Source organism: Ovis canadensis, chromosome 12 (assembly GCF_042477335.2).
Source record: "Ovis canadensis isolate MfBH-ARS-UI-01 breed Bighorn chromosome 12, ARS-UI_OviCan_v2, whole genome shotgun sequence".
NCBI classification, from domain to species: domain Eukaryota; kingdom Metazoa; phylum Chordata; class Mammalia; order Artiodactyla; family Bovidae; genus Ovis; species Ovis canadensis.
Window position 1 is genome coordinate 52466793 of NC_091256.1, and position 15757 is coordinate 52482549.

The window sequence follows — 15757 nt, forward strand, 5'->3', positions numbered from 1 at the left end:
ACACAAACAAGGTCGGTTATGCTGCTGAGCCCTGTGGCTCCCTGGATGCCTATCTGAGGCGGGGTTTATCTTGGTATTTGCTTTCACCCATTGCTGCCTGCTCACCGGCTCTCAGTCTCTGCTGCAGGCTCCACGAGGTCTCAGCTCACATGCTGGGGGTCACTAAGGAGTTGGCGGAGAGATAAGAGAAGAATGAGGAAGCAGTGGTGGGACAGGGCAGGGTGCCTCCTCGGACTTCACCAGTTGGAAAGCCCCTGGGAGGAATCTCAACCCCTTTTCTCTCTGAGGAGCCCTCCAGGAGGCTGCCTGAAGGTGAGTGGGTGACCTTTGGCTCAGGCAGCCCAGGGCTGGGACCTGCGGCCAGAGCTCTTGTCCCACCTCCCACCCCTGCTGGCCTGGACAGCAGCCTTGATAGCCCCGGGTGAGCTCACAGTCCTGTGATCTGCCAAGTGGATAGGCCCAAGGGTGAGGATCGGTGACTAACTCCTAGTAGGTGCTCAGTGAACTTGTGGCCTTTGAGAGGAACATGAGGCTGGTGGACATAATCAGGTTTTATTTTAATTTTTGGTCGCACTGCACAGCATGTGGGATCTTAGTTCCCTGACCAGGGACCAAACTCACACCCTCTGCATTGGAAGCATAGAATCTTTCTTTCTTTTTTTCCTTTGATTGGAGGATAACTGCTTTACAATGTTGTGTTGGTTTCTGCTGTACAATTCGAATCAGATATATATATATATATATATATATATATATATATCTCCTCCACTCCAGTACTCTTGCCTGGAGAATCCCATGGACGGAAGAGTCTGGTGGGCTGCAGTCCATGGGGTCACTAAGAGTTCGGCACTACTGAGCAATTTCACTTTCACTTTTCACTTTCATGCATTGGAGAAGGAAATGGTAACCCACTCCAGTATTCTTGCCTGGAGAATCCCAGGGACAGGGGAGCCTAGTGGGCTGCCGTCTATGGGGTCACACAGAGTTGGACATGACTGAAGCGACTTAGCAGCAGCAGCATATCTATCTCCTCCCTCCTGAGCCTGCCTCCCACCCACCCCATCCCACCCTTCTTGGTGGTCACGTAGCACCAGGTTGGGCTCCCTGTGCCATATAGCAGGGGAGTGTGGAGTCTTAATGACTAGAATGCCAGGGAATTATTACCCGCAGTTAGGTTTTAGACTCAGAGACACTTGGGTAGTTGTCCCTAGCTCTGCCACTAAGTAACTACATTACTTTGGACAAGTGGCCTTTGTTTCTTAGTGCCTTAGTTCTCCTGGTCTGCAAAATGGGCTCTAACAACTTCCAGCTACACCAGAGGGTGTGTGCCTCGTGCACTGGAGTCAGCTCAGTAAACAGAGGTCAGGGTAGTGTTCAGATGAATGCGTTTCTCCACTAACCCTGGATTTCACTATGTGCAAGGAGCTGACTCAAGGTCAAGGGTGGGAACACAGTGGGACATTTTGGGACCACAATGTGCACAGTTGACTACCCAGCCCTACTGCACTGACCAATCACCATTGTGGAAGGAGCCCAGTTGTCCTGAGGCTGGCCTCCCAGCACAAACAGGTGGGTTTCAGGATAAAGCATTGGGGGTGGGGGTGCAATGAAAGGAAGGGGCGCCCCTGTTAGCCACTTGCCTACACGGGTCCACTCACAGCACCCTTGCATCCTATCCACCCCAAGTGGAATTTCAGGTCCAGACACTCCTCTGGGCACACCAAAGCACCCATGCCCACATACATAACAGATGGTAACCGCAGCTGCTGCCACCTGATGCTAAAGCTGGCAAACGGAGCAAGGAGGCCTAGAGCTTCATGATACATCACAGACAATGCTATCACACACCCAAGTGTTGTGATCTGGATCTGGAGTTCGGAAGCCCAACTCCAGGAGCTCCCCCTGCCCCCGCCCCCGTGATTATATTTTTGTGTCAACTTGGCCAGGCTGTTGTACCCAAAGATTTAATTACACACTGCTCCAGGTGCTGCTGTGAAGGCATTTTGCAGATGTGGTCAACATCAACAAGCAGCTGACTTCATGTAAAGGAGATGACCTGCAGGAATGTGGGTGGGCCTCACCCGATCAGGTGAAGGCCTTGAGAGCAAAAACTGAGGTCTTGGTGAATAAGAAACATGGCCTCAAGCCTGCAACATTGAGCCCTGCCTGAGTTTCCCACCTGCTGGCTGGCCCTCCAAATTTCAGACTTGATGGCTCCGACAGTAGCGTAGGCCAATTCCTTAAAATAAATCTCTTTATATAAATACATATATAAAGAAAAAGTAAACACATAGACACTTAAAGATACATAAATACAAATGCTCAGTTGGTTCTGTTTCTCTGGAGAACCCCGAGACACTGCCAATCCAGCCACCTGATCCCCTGAGGGCCTCATGCACATTGCTAGCACAGACCATCGAAGTCCCCATGGCCTCAGGTTCAACTGGTCTTGACCCTTCACTTCAGACTGCTCAGACCCTCCTTAGCAGAAATGGGTTTGAGTTGACATTCCACAACAAAGGGAGATTTTAGAAGCCCAGCATGCCTTTCTATAACCATTGATCCCGGGGTCAGCAGTAACAACTAGAGCCTGGCAAACTACAGACCAAGGGCAGATCCAGCTTGCTGCCCTTTGGTGTCAATAAAGTTTTATTGGAACACAACCATGTTCATGCATTTGTGCTCATCTATTTCTGTGTTGTCTCTGGAGCCTTTTGCACTACAATGGCTGAGTTGAGCAGTTGTTTATATGAAAGGGGACCTCCTGGGCTTGATTCCTGGGATCCACCCTCAGTGGGCGGTTTGCCAGCTACCTGGGACCTTAGCAGGGAAGAATGTGCGTTATCAGGAAGGTTTGGTGCAGTAGTTCTCAGGACTGGGGGTGGGGTGAAGGGGTACTTATCAACATGCAAATTCCCAAGCCCACCCCTAGAGATTGAGTCAGGGGCCTGGGTAGCCTCAGAACCGTGGGTCTGCCCCTCAGAGGATCCTGACACTGGCACCCCAGGCCTGTGTTACAGAAACCCTGGATTAGGGGGGTTTCCCTGTCCAGGCTGCTGGAGCCAGTCCCTCAGTGGTGCCTGGGCAGGGAAATCTCCACAAGGACCCTTGGCCTTTAGGGGCTTCCCACATCTGTGGTTACTCTGGCTCCCAGGAGGGTCTGGACCCTCCCTCGGCATTAGGACACAGAGCCACTGAGAGCCATAACATAGCCTTGCTCTGATCAACTAGGCTTAGAGGTGGTCTGGTCTGCACAGCTGGGTGGTGCTGGCTGGAGCTGCCACTGAGATAACAGATGTCCTTCCTGGTGCTAAGACAGTCCACCGCCAGCCAGTTCACGCCCTTTCCCAAGACGGCATCTGAGCCTGCCCAGGCCTGGCCTTAGGTGGCGTTGCTTTGTTTTCCTCATTCTGCCCAAGCGGGCACCTGCTTTTCTCAGCACTCTCTGCCTGCAATGTGCTTGCCAGCCTTGTATATGGCCAGCCTTGTAATCTCTTTGGGAGCTTAGCTGCCCCCACCCTAAAGTGAGAGAAGATAAAAATATGAAATTCCCCCACAATGGTCTGGTTAAAGGACCAGGATGCAGGCCAGGTGAGGGTGGAGACCCTACCTGCCTGTGTACTGCTTTGTTGTCCAATTGCTAAGTCATGTCAGACTCTTTGTGACCCCATGGACTGCAGCACTCCAGGCCTCCCTGTCCCTCACTATCTCCCGGAGTTCTCCCAAGTTCATGTCCATTGAATAGGTGCTGCTATCCAACCATCTCATCCTCTGCCACTCTCTTCTGCTTAGCTCAGAGCAAATGCTTAATCCAAGGTGCAGAGTGAATGAATAAGTAGCTGGAGAAATACCAGGCTGAGTTCCCCCGAAACACCCTGACAGTGCTCCCTGTCTGCAAGACAGACCATCTGAAGGGGCAGAGAGAGACAACAGGAAAGCTTATTAACCACCATCTCTTTATTTACAGCTCAAGAGAGCACATGCAACACGCCATCATGGGACTCAAGGACGTAGCACCTCCCCACTTCCCTGTTGCCCCCATACTTTATAAATAGGAACCACAGTCCCCCAGGGAAGTGCCCAAGAGCCAGAAAACCCAAAGACTGAGGCCCCAGGCCCAGATGCTCCACTTCATTTCCTCTAAAAATAAAGGCCAGTTCCAGCCCAGCAGGCAGGGCCTTGGAGCCTGCAAGTTGGTCACTGCTGGTTGTTAACCAGGCAAAGTGGATCTCAGATTGGTCAACCTCACACTCATATGCAAACGCCCCTGAATCATCCAAATGTCCCTGGCCGTCTGACCATTCTGTCTCCCTCTCTGCATCTACTGTGTCTCTGAACTTCTACTGTGCACTAGGACAGCCTGGAGAACTTGTGAAAACCCACCCCTAGACATACTGATTCAGTAGGTCCCAGTGGGGATCCCACATTTCTGCCGAGTTCCCAGGTCTTTCCCCCACAAGACTGTGGAACGGACATTGACAATGGGAATTGTGATAGGGAAGACCTTTTGTATCCTATTACAAATTAATCACTACAGAGACATTGCCTATAAACTTAAATTACACATAATGGCCCATTACTGGGAACCCTGCTTCCCAGATAATGAGCATTAAGCTAAAATATCTTTGTTTAGCACAAAAGGAACATCCTGATCAGGTCCACCTGTGAATGACTGACTGCAGGGACGAAGAGACGAAGGCTGATGGAAACCAAAAAGTGTTTGAGTTTCCCCTTTAAATATAAAAGGAGCCTGAATTCTAACTCAGGCAAGATGGGGTTGGCTGGGTTTCCGAATAAAGTCGCTATTCCTTGTACCAACAATAACAAAAAAAGGACGGAGGGACCAGAAAGTCTTTTGCATCCAGAAGAGGCTGCTTATCCTCCACCAGACCACCATCCTGATTTAGGATTCAGTAAATATACTCCCTGTGATGGAAGCCCCTGGTTCTTCAGATTGGCAAGTCCTACCATGCCCTCCCCAGCACATGCCCTCCCATCTCCCACAGGAGTGATGATCATCATGAAGGTCATGGTGTCCCTGTCAACCGCATGCAACCCCCAATGAGGGGCCCAAATAGTTGGCCTCTCCTGCTGTCTCTCCCAGCACCCATTTTTCCTTGCTGCTGTTCTGTTGTTTTATAAACATGTTCCTTGCAGGTTGCATAGATGTCTCTCCAGCTGCAAAGCGGATCCCTTCCAGGAAGCTGATGCCTGTCATCTCGACATTAGATCATATTGGATGTGTTGAATATGGCTTGAAGTAAGGCAGACCCTGATGCTGGGAAAGATTGAAGGCAGGAGGAGAAGGGGACGAGATGGTTGGATGGCATCACCAACTCAATGGACATGAATCTGAGCAAACTCCAGGAGATGGTGAAAGACAGGGAAGCCTGGCGTGCTTCAGTCCATAGGGTGCCAAAGAGTCAGACACAATTGAGTGACTTAACAACAAAGGCTCCACCTGTAGCTTCTAGGTGGTGGAAGGGGTCTTGGCTTCGGGACACGACATATGGCTCGGTGACTCCTCAAGAAGCAGGTGAAGCTGTCACATTCCCATGTGGCATGGTTCTCGTGTCCTCTGACCCTTCGCCCATCTCTGGCAGGCTCAGGAGCCACTCTTGGCATCACCAGACAAGTCACGGAAAGGCAGCCCTGTGGGAACAGTGAGTATCTCTGGGGAATGGCTGGAAAGCTCCCTCAGGAGGAACGTAGGGGGCACAGGTGATCGTCCCAGTAGCTATTGGTTTCCACTTGGCCTCCTGCTCAGCTCTTCCCAGCCTCAGGGTGAGGAGGGGGGATATACTTAGAAACTCCTGATCCTGTTGTTGCATAGCCACTGACATCCACAGCTCTGCCTTAGTGGACAGAATCTGTACATGCTGCTTCGGGCTGAGTCCAGAACAGTTTTCCAAACCTCTTTGACCACAGAACCACATCCCCTCTTTCCTAAGGGAGCATCTCACAGCCCCATGTTCCAGGGAACATGCTTTGAGGAAGGATCCTGAATGGTGACTTTGAACTGATTTCTGAGTATGTGATGGATCACTGTCAAAAAACAGAACACCTGCTAAAACCATCCTAGAAAATAAATTAGCTAACACTAAGGGCTTATTATGTGCCAGGCACTGTAGCAAGCATGTTGCTAGGATTTTGTATTTACATCTCACTACACCCCTATGAAGGAAGAGTGATTAGCCCCGTTTTACAGATAAAGAAATCCAGGCACAGAGACCTTAATGAAGGCTCCGAGGGTCACCAAGGTAGTGAGTGGTGGAGCAGGCCGTTTGTCAGCAGCTGCACTCCAGCATGAGGATGAAGGCAGGAGGCCCAGGCCCAGGCCCAGGTGACATGTTAGAGCCACCCGGATGCCTTGCAAAAGTACAATGCCCAGACACAACCCAGAGCAATTAAACCAGAATCTTTGCAGGTGGGCTCAGGAAACTTTGAAAGTTTCCCAGACTGTCCTAATGTGTAGCCAAGGCTGAGACCAGCAGATTAAAGCAGAGATTGGTAAACCATGGCCAGGGGTCCAAGTCCAGCCCACTGCCTGTTTCTGTGTAGTCTGCAAGTTAAGAGGTTTTCACATTTTAAAATGTGTTTTAGAAAATCAAAAGAATGATCATCTGTGACAAGTGATATTATCTGAAATTCTGTGTTCATAAATAGCTTCATTGGAACACAGCCTATAATATTAATATTTATCTGGCCCTTTATGATGTTTGTTGAACCCTGGATTCGAGAATATTGGCTTATGCACCAGCAAAAGAAATTTAAGGCAGACCTAAGGAAGAACTTCTGGCAGAGAGGTTTGTTAAACACAGAGGGGGCTTTGAGACCCCTAACTCTGGAGTTAAGAGAATTCTACCCACTTTGCCTTTGCAAATGCAAAATGGAAGTAGCTAGGGCAAAGAGATAGGCCCTGAATTTCTAGCCGTGGAGCTCCCTTGGTAGGCACTGATAGCTCCATTAAGCCTTCCAGCTTTGTCCTAATTTTTTCTGTTTCCATCACTGATGGCCAGGGACACCCTTACCACTGCCCACCGCACCCCCCCCCCACCCCGCCAGACAAAAGCAATTCTGGGTTCTATGTCTGCAGCCACCCCCGCTAGGGTTCTATCATGACCTCAAATCGGCCACCCCATATGAGGCACACAGCACAGGCCTTGTCTAGTCTCAAACAGACAAAACTGCAGGCAGATTCAATGTTCAAATAGCCGGCTTTGATCTCTTGTGGTCCTCCCCTCCCTAAGATTCCCATGCCTTTTGAACTTGAATAAGGAGAAAAGAGCCGGTGTATTTGGTTTCTTCTAGATCTGTTTGTCTTCCTCGGTGCCATACCCTTGACTCCAGCTGATTTTCCCAATGGAGTAAACAGCCCCGGCATCCTATGGGCGTGGTCCCTCTGGCTGGGGTCCAGGCCAGCAAGGCATCTGGAGAGGGAAGGTTTGCAACCTTGTTTGCCTTGAACCTGAGGGTTGGTCAGGAGTGAGATGCCAGGTGGAAGGATTTAAATGACTCTCCTGAGTTGGCCGCTAGAGTCACATCAGCTCAGGAAGGTGTTCGGATGGACTCATGGGTCTGGCCTGTGGTGGATGCAGTTAGAAGAGATACCCCCAAACTCCTCAGTACACTCTGTTGAAGAAGTGTAGACCTGGGAGGGTCTCTGGGGGACCTAGAACCACTAAAGACGTATACAAAGTGGGTGCCAACTGGCAATGTGTGGTTTTGAGCCCCTGCTTACATTAGATTCTCAAAGGTCATGAACTCCAAAAGCTAAAGAACCCCTGGGGTGGCAGCTTTCAGGCCCCTCCAAAGTGCACATCCCAGGACGGGGTGAGCAGGGCCAGAGACATAAGGAACAGCTTTACTGTTTCCTTTAAACACTTCCTGTCTCAGAACACCAGTTCTCCAATCTGCCCAAATCCTGCCTTGTAAGAAAGCAGGTGCTTAATGCACGTTTTCTTTTTTCTTTTAAACGATACACCTTTGTCCAGGGAAGGAAGAGAATTGTCTGTTATTCTGACCTTCACCACAGCAAAAGGAACCACCAGGGAACACACATCTCTCACCGAAAGCCGTGGAGAACTTGGAATGAGTGCTTGGTTGTGGAAGAGCAAGGATGTGAGCCTTGGAGCAGGGCAGACCCAGGTTCAGACGCCGGCTCCACTCCTGACTCCCTGGGACCTGGTGCTTTCAGTGGGGTCCCCGGTCGCCAGGAGCATCAGCAAGCCCCGAACCTTGTTAGAAATGCAGAATCGACTGAATTGGAATCTGCATTTTAAACCAGATCCCTGGGGATTCTTACACAAGGTGAAGGTTTGAGGAGCATTGACCTGGGACCCTGGACAAGATCATTTAAGCCTGCCTCAGTTTCCTCACTTGTAAAATGGTGATTATGCCTACTTTAAAAGGTCATATGATAAACGAGATAACGTATGGCCCGCGTTTAGCACAGTGCCTGGTACATAGAAGGTGCTTCAGTATTCATCTCCCGCCTTTTGGTTCCACAGTCCACGCAAAGAGTCGGACACGACTGAGCGACTTCACCACCATCTCTTCAGAAGTTTCCATTCTTTTCCAGCTCAAAAACCTCTTCGTTTTGAAACTTGAAACCGTTGCAGTGCTGCTGGTGGACGATAGAGGGCACTCTCGACATTGCCATCGCGGAGAACACGGACACCGGGATGCGCAGGCGGTGTCGGTGTCCCGTCCGCCCAGGGGTGGGTGCAGGTGTGCTGCTGCTCGGCTCCTGGGCAGGGGCAGTTTGTCCAGGGCTCGGGACGGAGCGTCCTGGATCTGAGCCTGCAGCCTCAGTCAGCTGGTCCCGCATTTGATCTGCCACCGCTAGTTATAAAAAAAACTGCCCGGCTTCTCCAAATCTCCGGAGCCCAGTCCCCAGGCCGGTGCAGAGGCGCCTCGCGCGGGCCGCTAGACGTTGATGAAAGACCCCTGGTCGCCGTTGGCCGTTTCGGGCTCCACGCAGCGCCCCTTTCTCCGGGTGACCCTGCGGTTCCGGTGGAATTTGGCGTAGCAGCGCAGCCCTGAGCGAAGAGAGGCAAGGTGGGTCAGAAGTGAGACCAGCCAGTCCCCCCTCCCTCTTTCCCCCACCCCCGCCCGGCCTCGCACCGTTTCACCAACACTGCCTTCTTTTTTTCTGCCCTACAACCAATCCATCCCCCGCACAGCAGCCTGAATGGGTTTAAAAAAGAGAATCACAGACGGAGAAGAGTGAACAGATGGAGCACAGGAGATATTTAGGCCCATGAAACTATTTTGTACGATACTATCTATAATGGTGGGTACATGTCTAGTCTTTGTCAAAACCCAAGGAATGTGCAACACAAAGAGTGTACACTAATGTAAATTATGGACTTAAGAATGTACCACTATTGGTTCACCAGTCTTAGAACGTGTACCACACTAATGTAAGATAACAAGGGAAAATTGGGGGGAGGCGTCTGAGACTGCTGTATTTTCTGTCTAATCTTCCTGTAAACCTAAAACGACTCTAAAAATAGTCTATTAAAATTATTTTTAAAAGGGATGCAGGACTTCCCTACCGTGCAATGGTAAAGATTCTATGTTTCCAATGCAGGGAGCTTGAGTTTGATCCCTGGTCAGGGAACTAAGACCCCACATGCCATGCAGCACAGCAAATAATACTAATAAATAAAAGAGATTTAGATTCTGTCCTTCCCTATAAAACCTCCCGTGGCTCTTCACTGCACTCCAAAAGAGATCTAAACTGCTTCCCCTGGCTTGCAAGACTCTCTGGGGCCTGCCCTAACCCCCTGTCTGCTCTTTTTACCTCCCACTCCTCCTCACTTTAACTCCAGCCACGCCTAGTCTTCGCACTTTTCCTCATACACCCCACCATTTCCAGCCTCAGCGCCTTTGCTGTTCTCACAGCCAGAAATCCCTTCCTGAAGCTCTTGGCATAGCTGCTCCTTCACAGTCCCTTCTCAGAGGAACCCTCCCTGACCACCTTAATCAGAGCAGGCGTGGCCCTCTTGTCCCACCAGTGGGAGGAGTTCCTGCTTGGGCTAAATTATGGCCCATGATAGACATCCCCTGGCATACATGGGTAGGCATGGTTTTCATTTCAGGCCACATCCTCCCGGGACTTCCCTGGTGGTCCAGTGGTTAAGAATTCACCTTGCAGTTCAAGGGATGTGGGTTTGATCCCTGATTGGGGAACTAAGATTCCACATCCCATGGAGCAACTAAGCTCTTGCCGCAGCTGAGTCTAAGAGCCACAATTAGAGTCCATACGCCACAATGAAGATCATGTGTGCTGCAGCTAAGACAGCAATGCAGCCAAAAAAAAAAAAAAAAAGGCCATATCCTCCTGATTCAGGGTCGGGGGTTAGGGAAGGGGATGTCATTGTGGTCAGAGCAATCTCTTCATTTCTGGTTAGGAGTGGCCACAGGGAGAGGGGCCATCACCAGTTTAAGATCTGCTTATGCCACTGTCAAGAGAATACAGAAATTGCTGTGAAGTTTGTGCTTAGGGGTCTAGAACCAACACGTGGATCACTGAGCCTTCAGATGTGTGGCCAGACGAGTGAGACTTGGGAGGGGCAGGGGACCATGAATAGGAGTGGATGGTAGCCATAGAAGCCCTTCTGGAACCCTCCAGGCTGGCCCAGACTGCTGGACTTCAGCTCTGGGACCTGCATCCGACATTTCAGAATTCCTCAGAAGTCCTCAGGACTCTTGGTCCTCGTGAGGGTTCCTGGCATCACTTGGATCCCTCTGCTGTAGCATCTGGGCGACAATCTCTTCCTGGACCATCTTTAAGGAGCTGTCATTTCCACTCAATTTCTTTTTTTCCCCAGAGTCTGAGTCTGCAGGGAGGAAATGAGAGTTTTGGCGGGACTGGCCAGGATGGGAGGGACCAGGGAAATGAGCAGATGGGGCTTTGGCTGAACGGTTATCTTTTGAAGGCCTGGAAGGCTTCCCCCTCCTAACTGAGGCCCAGGGGAAGAAGGAAGCATGGCTTCCCTGGCAGAGGGCTGCCCACTGAGCATCCAGCAGGGCACCACCTGGGCATGTGCAGCAGAAGGCCACATCCCCCTCACCTGGGCAGGCTGGACCTGGAGGCCCTGGTGCTAATTCCAGGCTCCCTGGACTGGAGTGCCCTCCAGCCTGCTATGCACCTCAGTATCCTCCTCCACCAAATGGGCCCCCACCTTGCACACAGGCAACAGAAGGTGGCTTCTCAGCATCTCCACTCCTGCCTGCTTCCATCCCCTCACCTCCTAGCTCGTCCCTGCATCTCCAGTCCTGCCCTGCACAGTCCTGCAGCCAGAGTGAGATGGTATACTCAAAAGTCAGACCAGGTCTTTCACTTTCTTAAAACCTGCTGAGAGACTTCCCTGATGGTCCAGGGGTTAAGAATCCACCTTGCAAAACAGGAGACGTGGGTTTGATCCCTGGTGGGCAAACAAGGATCCCACACGTGGCGGAGCACCTAAGACCTGATGCAGCCAAATAATAAATACTAAAAAAAAGAAAGAAAGAAAAAAAACACCTGCCGACATGATAATGAAGTCCTGATCCTACCCCCCAGCTTCTCCCACCTCCTCTTGTGCCACCGCGTGTCTGCTGCGTGCCAGGCGCACTTGGACATGCCAGCCTTGCTCCTGTCTGAGGTCCTTGCCTTTGCTCTGCTGCTTGTCTGGGACTCTCCCTTCCTGCCCAACTTCTCATCTTCAGGTGGCTAGTTCTGCTGTCCACTCCTGTCCATCCTTTCTAAAATAACTCCCAGGCCAGCCTGAATTACTGTCTTTGCAGTTCTACTCCTTTTTACAGACATCTAATTATTTGCTTGTGTGTGTGTGTGTGTGTGTGTGTGTGTGTGTGTGTGTGTGTGAGTTGCTCAGTCGTGTCCGACTCTTTGTGACCCCATGGACTGTAGACTGCCAGGCTCCTCTGTCCAGAGAATTTTCTAGGCAAGGATACTGGAGGGGGTTCCCATTTCCTTCTCCAGGGGATCTTCCCAAGCCAGGCATTGAACCTGGGTCTCCTGCATTGCAGGCGTATGCTTTACCATCTGAGCTACTAGGGAAGCCCATTTATTTGCTGTCGCTCATCTCATTAGAATGGAATCCATGGGTGGAGAACTTGTTGGTTCTCTTCACCCCTGAACCCCCAATGTCTTAATCAGAACTTGGTGCATAGTAGGCACTCAGGAAATATGTCTTGACCAACTGGACAAATGAATAATTGGACTGAAGCAGCTTTACTGCTTTCACAGCAGATAACTTTTGAGGCTAATGTGAGCAAAAATAGGGCGTGTACCTCAGGACAGTTCACAAAGGGACAAAGGTCAAACCCCTCACCCTAGAGAAGTGAACCTTGGAGGTGGGATGACATCCAATAATTATTGTGCATTTTCGGTATTTTGTTTTTAAAAGAGTACTTGTCTCTTAGATGTATATATGGAAATATTCACAGGTAAAATATCTAAATTCTTAGGATTTGCTTCAAAATTCTATTGCCAAAAAAAATCCTATTGCAGTGGGGGAACTGGATGGGGTGGGGACAGCACAGATTGGCCATGAGTGAGAATTACTGAAACTGGATGATAGGAAATGGGGGTTCTTTATACTATTCCGAAGACTTTAATATGTATTTGAAAATTTTCAGAATACACAATTTAAAATATTTCCCCCACTTTTCTAGCTACAGAGGTTTGTGCAAGTGATTTAACCTTTCTGTGCCTCAGTTTACTTTTGTGTGAAATGGGGAGAATGATAGCTCCTTTCTGAGATGGTTGTGAAGACTAAGGAGCTAACAGGTAGAGTGCTTAGCACAGAGCTGGGTACATCGAGGCACACCTGGGCAGAAGGGCACACACTGCTCCAGGTGGGAGCTCAGAGGAGGTAAAGAGGGGGCCAGCTGGGTAAGAGCCTCCTTCCTTGGGAAAGCGCTGGGAAATTCACTCCCCACCCCTTGTTATCACACTTGGAATGTCTCCCCTGGAATAGAATTCTGGTGTGAAAGCACCAGCCTTCTCAAGTTTGATCTTCTTTTAAAAGATACGCTTCTCTGTTCTCCCTTCTCCCGTCTCCAGATCATGGGAGATCATACCAGCTTGTATTTCAAGAGGTGAGAAAAGCAACTCTGAGCAACGATGCCAGGAATAGAGACTAAATGAATTCACAGACTGGGAAAGCCCTGAGCAAAGCTGTTCCTGCTAGTGTCTTCAGCCCCCCAGGGATTCTCTCACCCCCTTCTCTGCCCACCCCTGCCTCGAGGAGAATGGGAGGTGGCAAGGTTCTCGGTGCCGAGGGAGCCCCCGGCATCTGGCCTCACCTTCCACGCACATGCAGTCATCAAAGCATTTGTTGTTCAGGCCTCGGTTGTGGGGTGTGCAGAGATGCTCCCGGAGGTCGCAGCAGGTCCCTGCCCACATGGCAAGCACACGCGGTCAGCCGTGCCGAGCAGACCCCCCTGCCACCCCATACATGCTCCCGCTGGACAGGAGATCCATCATCTCCGTGGCGGGGCTGCCCCTGGCCGGGTGGACCATCTGGTGCACAAGCCTCCCAGCCGGAACCACCAACGGATGTCCTGGCCGAGGTCCCCAGAGGGCGGGCGGCTGAGACCCTAGACACCCCAGATGGGCAATTGATTGATCATGGGAGGAGGAAAGGCGCTGTTGATTCCCCACTGGGTGGAAAGGCTAGAGGGCCGCCAGGTGTGGAGTCAGTGTGAGGCTGGGAGGGGCTGCAGGGATCATGGACGCCAACGTCCTCTTTTGACAGATGGGGAAACAGAAGCCCCTGAGACACAGCCCCAGGCACGACCTCGCCCACCACAGAGCCAACTCTCAGAGCCACTCAGTTGGCCCAAACTTGAGCCTTTTCTTCCTGCTCTGGGTGGAAAAACCATTTGGAAGGGAAACAGCTTGTCAGGGAGCTGGTGGTCTGGCTTACACAATGCCAAATGGTTTGGTTGCTGTTTTGTAGAATATTCTGGTTACTGAATTAACAAGAGCCGAGGTGTGCCACTCAAGTCTCTGCCCTTGCAGTCCACTGGGCAGGAGAGCACTTAGCCGCCAGCCCCCACTGTTAACACCTGCAGGAGCCTCCTGGGCTGATGATGTCACACTGGGCCTGAGCAGAACAGCCCAGGCAGTGACTAGCTGCCAGGGCCTGGCTATTTCTGCCCAGTGGGGGCCTCTTCTAACAGGGAGTCTTTGTTCTGGAGCTGCCCATTGGGCTGGCTGAGATTGTATCAGACTCCTGTCCATTCCTCCCTCCTCCTGCTTTCATTGTTCACAGACCTTATCCCCCACCATCCCCAGAAACCTCCTGCCCTTTTAACTCTATCTCGGTTTCGGCTTCCCAGAAGTCCCGAGTGATCCAGCCGAGGGCCAGTGGTTTAGACCATCCATCCAAACCCCAGGCCCCTGTTCTCAGACTGTATTGATGGGCTCAGCTGCTGAACAGGTCAGGATGTTATCAAAGCACCCACAGGAGCCCAGCAGTGTCACGACAGGATGAAGACAGAATGAAGCCCGACAAGACGTTTGGGAGAAGTCGGGAGAAGGGTCATCCTGACTTAAGGCAGTGTGGGGCAGTGGTTCAGAACCAGCAGACCCAAGTTTGAGCCACTTCCGAGCTCTGTGATCACAGCTGAAACACTTGGCCTCTCTGAGCCTCAATTTCCTTGCCTGAAAATTGGGAATGACAGGGTCCCTCTCTGTCTGGGTTGCTGTGAGAATGAAATAGAATAAAGTATGGCAGCAACTCTCATCAAAGTGGTTGTTATTATTTACTACCCCTAAACGGTTCCCCCAGTGCCCTGTCTACTGCCTGGAACATGATGCTGGTTTGGTACCTGGCAGACAGTCCTGGTGATGGTCACAGGGCTCCCCTTTAGCCGGTGATGTTTCATTCCCATCACTGGAGAGTTTGCCGTGGTGTTTCTCTGGGGAAAACAGGATGTGTGGTCAGAGGCTGAGGCTCATCAGAGCAGTGATGAAGCACTGGATGCCAGGGTCAGAGTGCTCACACCACCACTTCCACAGTGTGGCTTGGGTAAGACATGAAGCCTCTCTGCCTTAGTTTTCTCTTCTCTAAAATGGGATCAGGGGACTTCCCTGGCAGTCCAGTGGTTAAGACTCTGTGCTCCTGATGCAAGGGGCACGGGTTCTATCCCTGGTTGAGGAACTAGGGTCCCATATGCCACAAGGAGTGGACAAAAAGACTGTGTGTGGAGGGGCTTCCCTAGTGCTTCTCCGGTAGCTCAGATGGTAAAGATTCTGCCTACAATGAAGGAGGCCTGGGTTCGATACCTAGATCGGGAAGTTCGATACCCTGGAGAAGAGAACGGCAATAAACTCCAGTACTCTTGCCTAGAGAATTCCTTGGACAGAGGAGTCTGGAGGGTCATGGGGTCCCAAAGAGTCAGACATGGCTAAGCTACTAACACACACTCCCTAGTGGTTCAGGGGTAAAGAATGCACCTGCCAAAGTAGGAGACACGGATTCAATCCCTGGGTAAGAAAGACCCCACACGCCTCGGAGCAACTAAACGGGTGTGCTACAACTCCTAAGCCTGTGCTCTAGAGCCTGGGGAGCCACATCTACTGGAGCCCGCCTGCCCTAGGGCCGGTGCTCCCCAACAAGGGAAGCCACCGCAGTGAGCAGTCCCCGCCTCTCAACTAGAGAGTAGCCCCCGCTCCCTGCAACTAGAGAAAAACCCAGGCAGCAACAAGGACTCAGCCAAAATAAATAAATACAAA

The 15757-nt window shown here is 51.1% G+C and overlaps 1 protein-coding gene and 1 long non-coding RNA gene across 2 annotated transcripts in view; one reads left to right on the forward strand and one right to left on the reverse strand.

The window, feature by feature from the left end:
- Positions 1-9567, forward strand: LOC138416492 (uncharacterized). The gene is made up of 3 exons (XR_011247696.1): positions 1-312; positions 5158-5663; positions 7995-9567. It is a non-coding gene; the product is annotated as an uncharacterized lncRNA (long non-coding RNA).
- DRAXIN (dorsal inhibitory axon guidance protein) overlaps positions 8900-15757 on the reverse strand; it is a 27198-nt gene continuing 20340 nt past the window's right edge. Inside the window, exons 5-7 of the mRNA XM_069545726.1 lie at positions 14851-14940; positions 13321-13410; positions 8900-9041 (exon numbers count right to left, since the gene is read on the reverse strand). Of these exons, the coding sequence (XP_069401827.1) occupies positions 8929-9041; positions 13321-13410; positions 14851-14940 (293 nt within the window). The 3' untranslated portion in view covers positions 8900-8928. The remainder of the gene's footprint in view (positions 9042-13320; positions 13411-14850; positions 14941-15757) is intronic.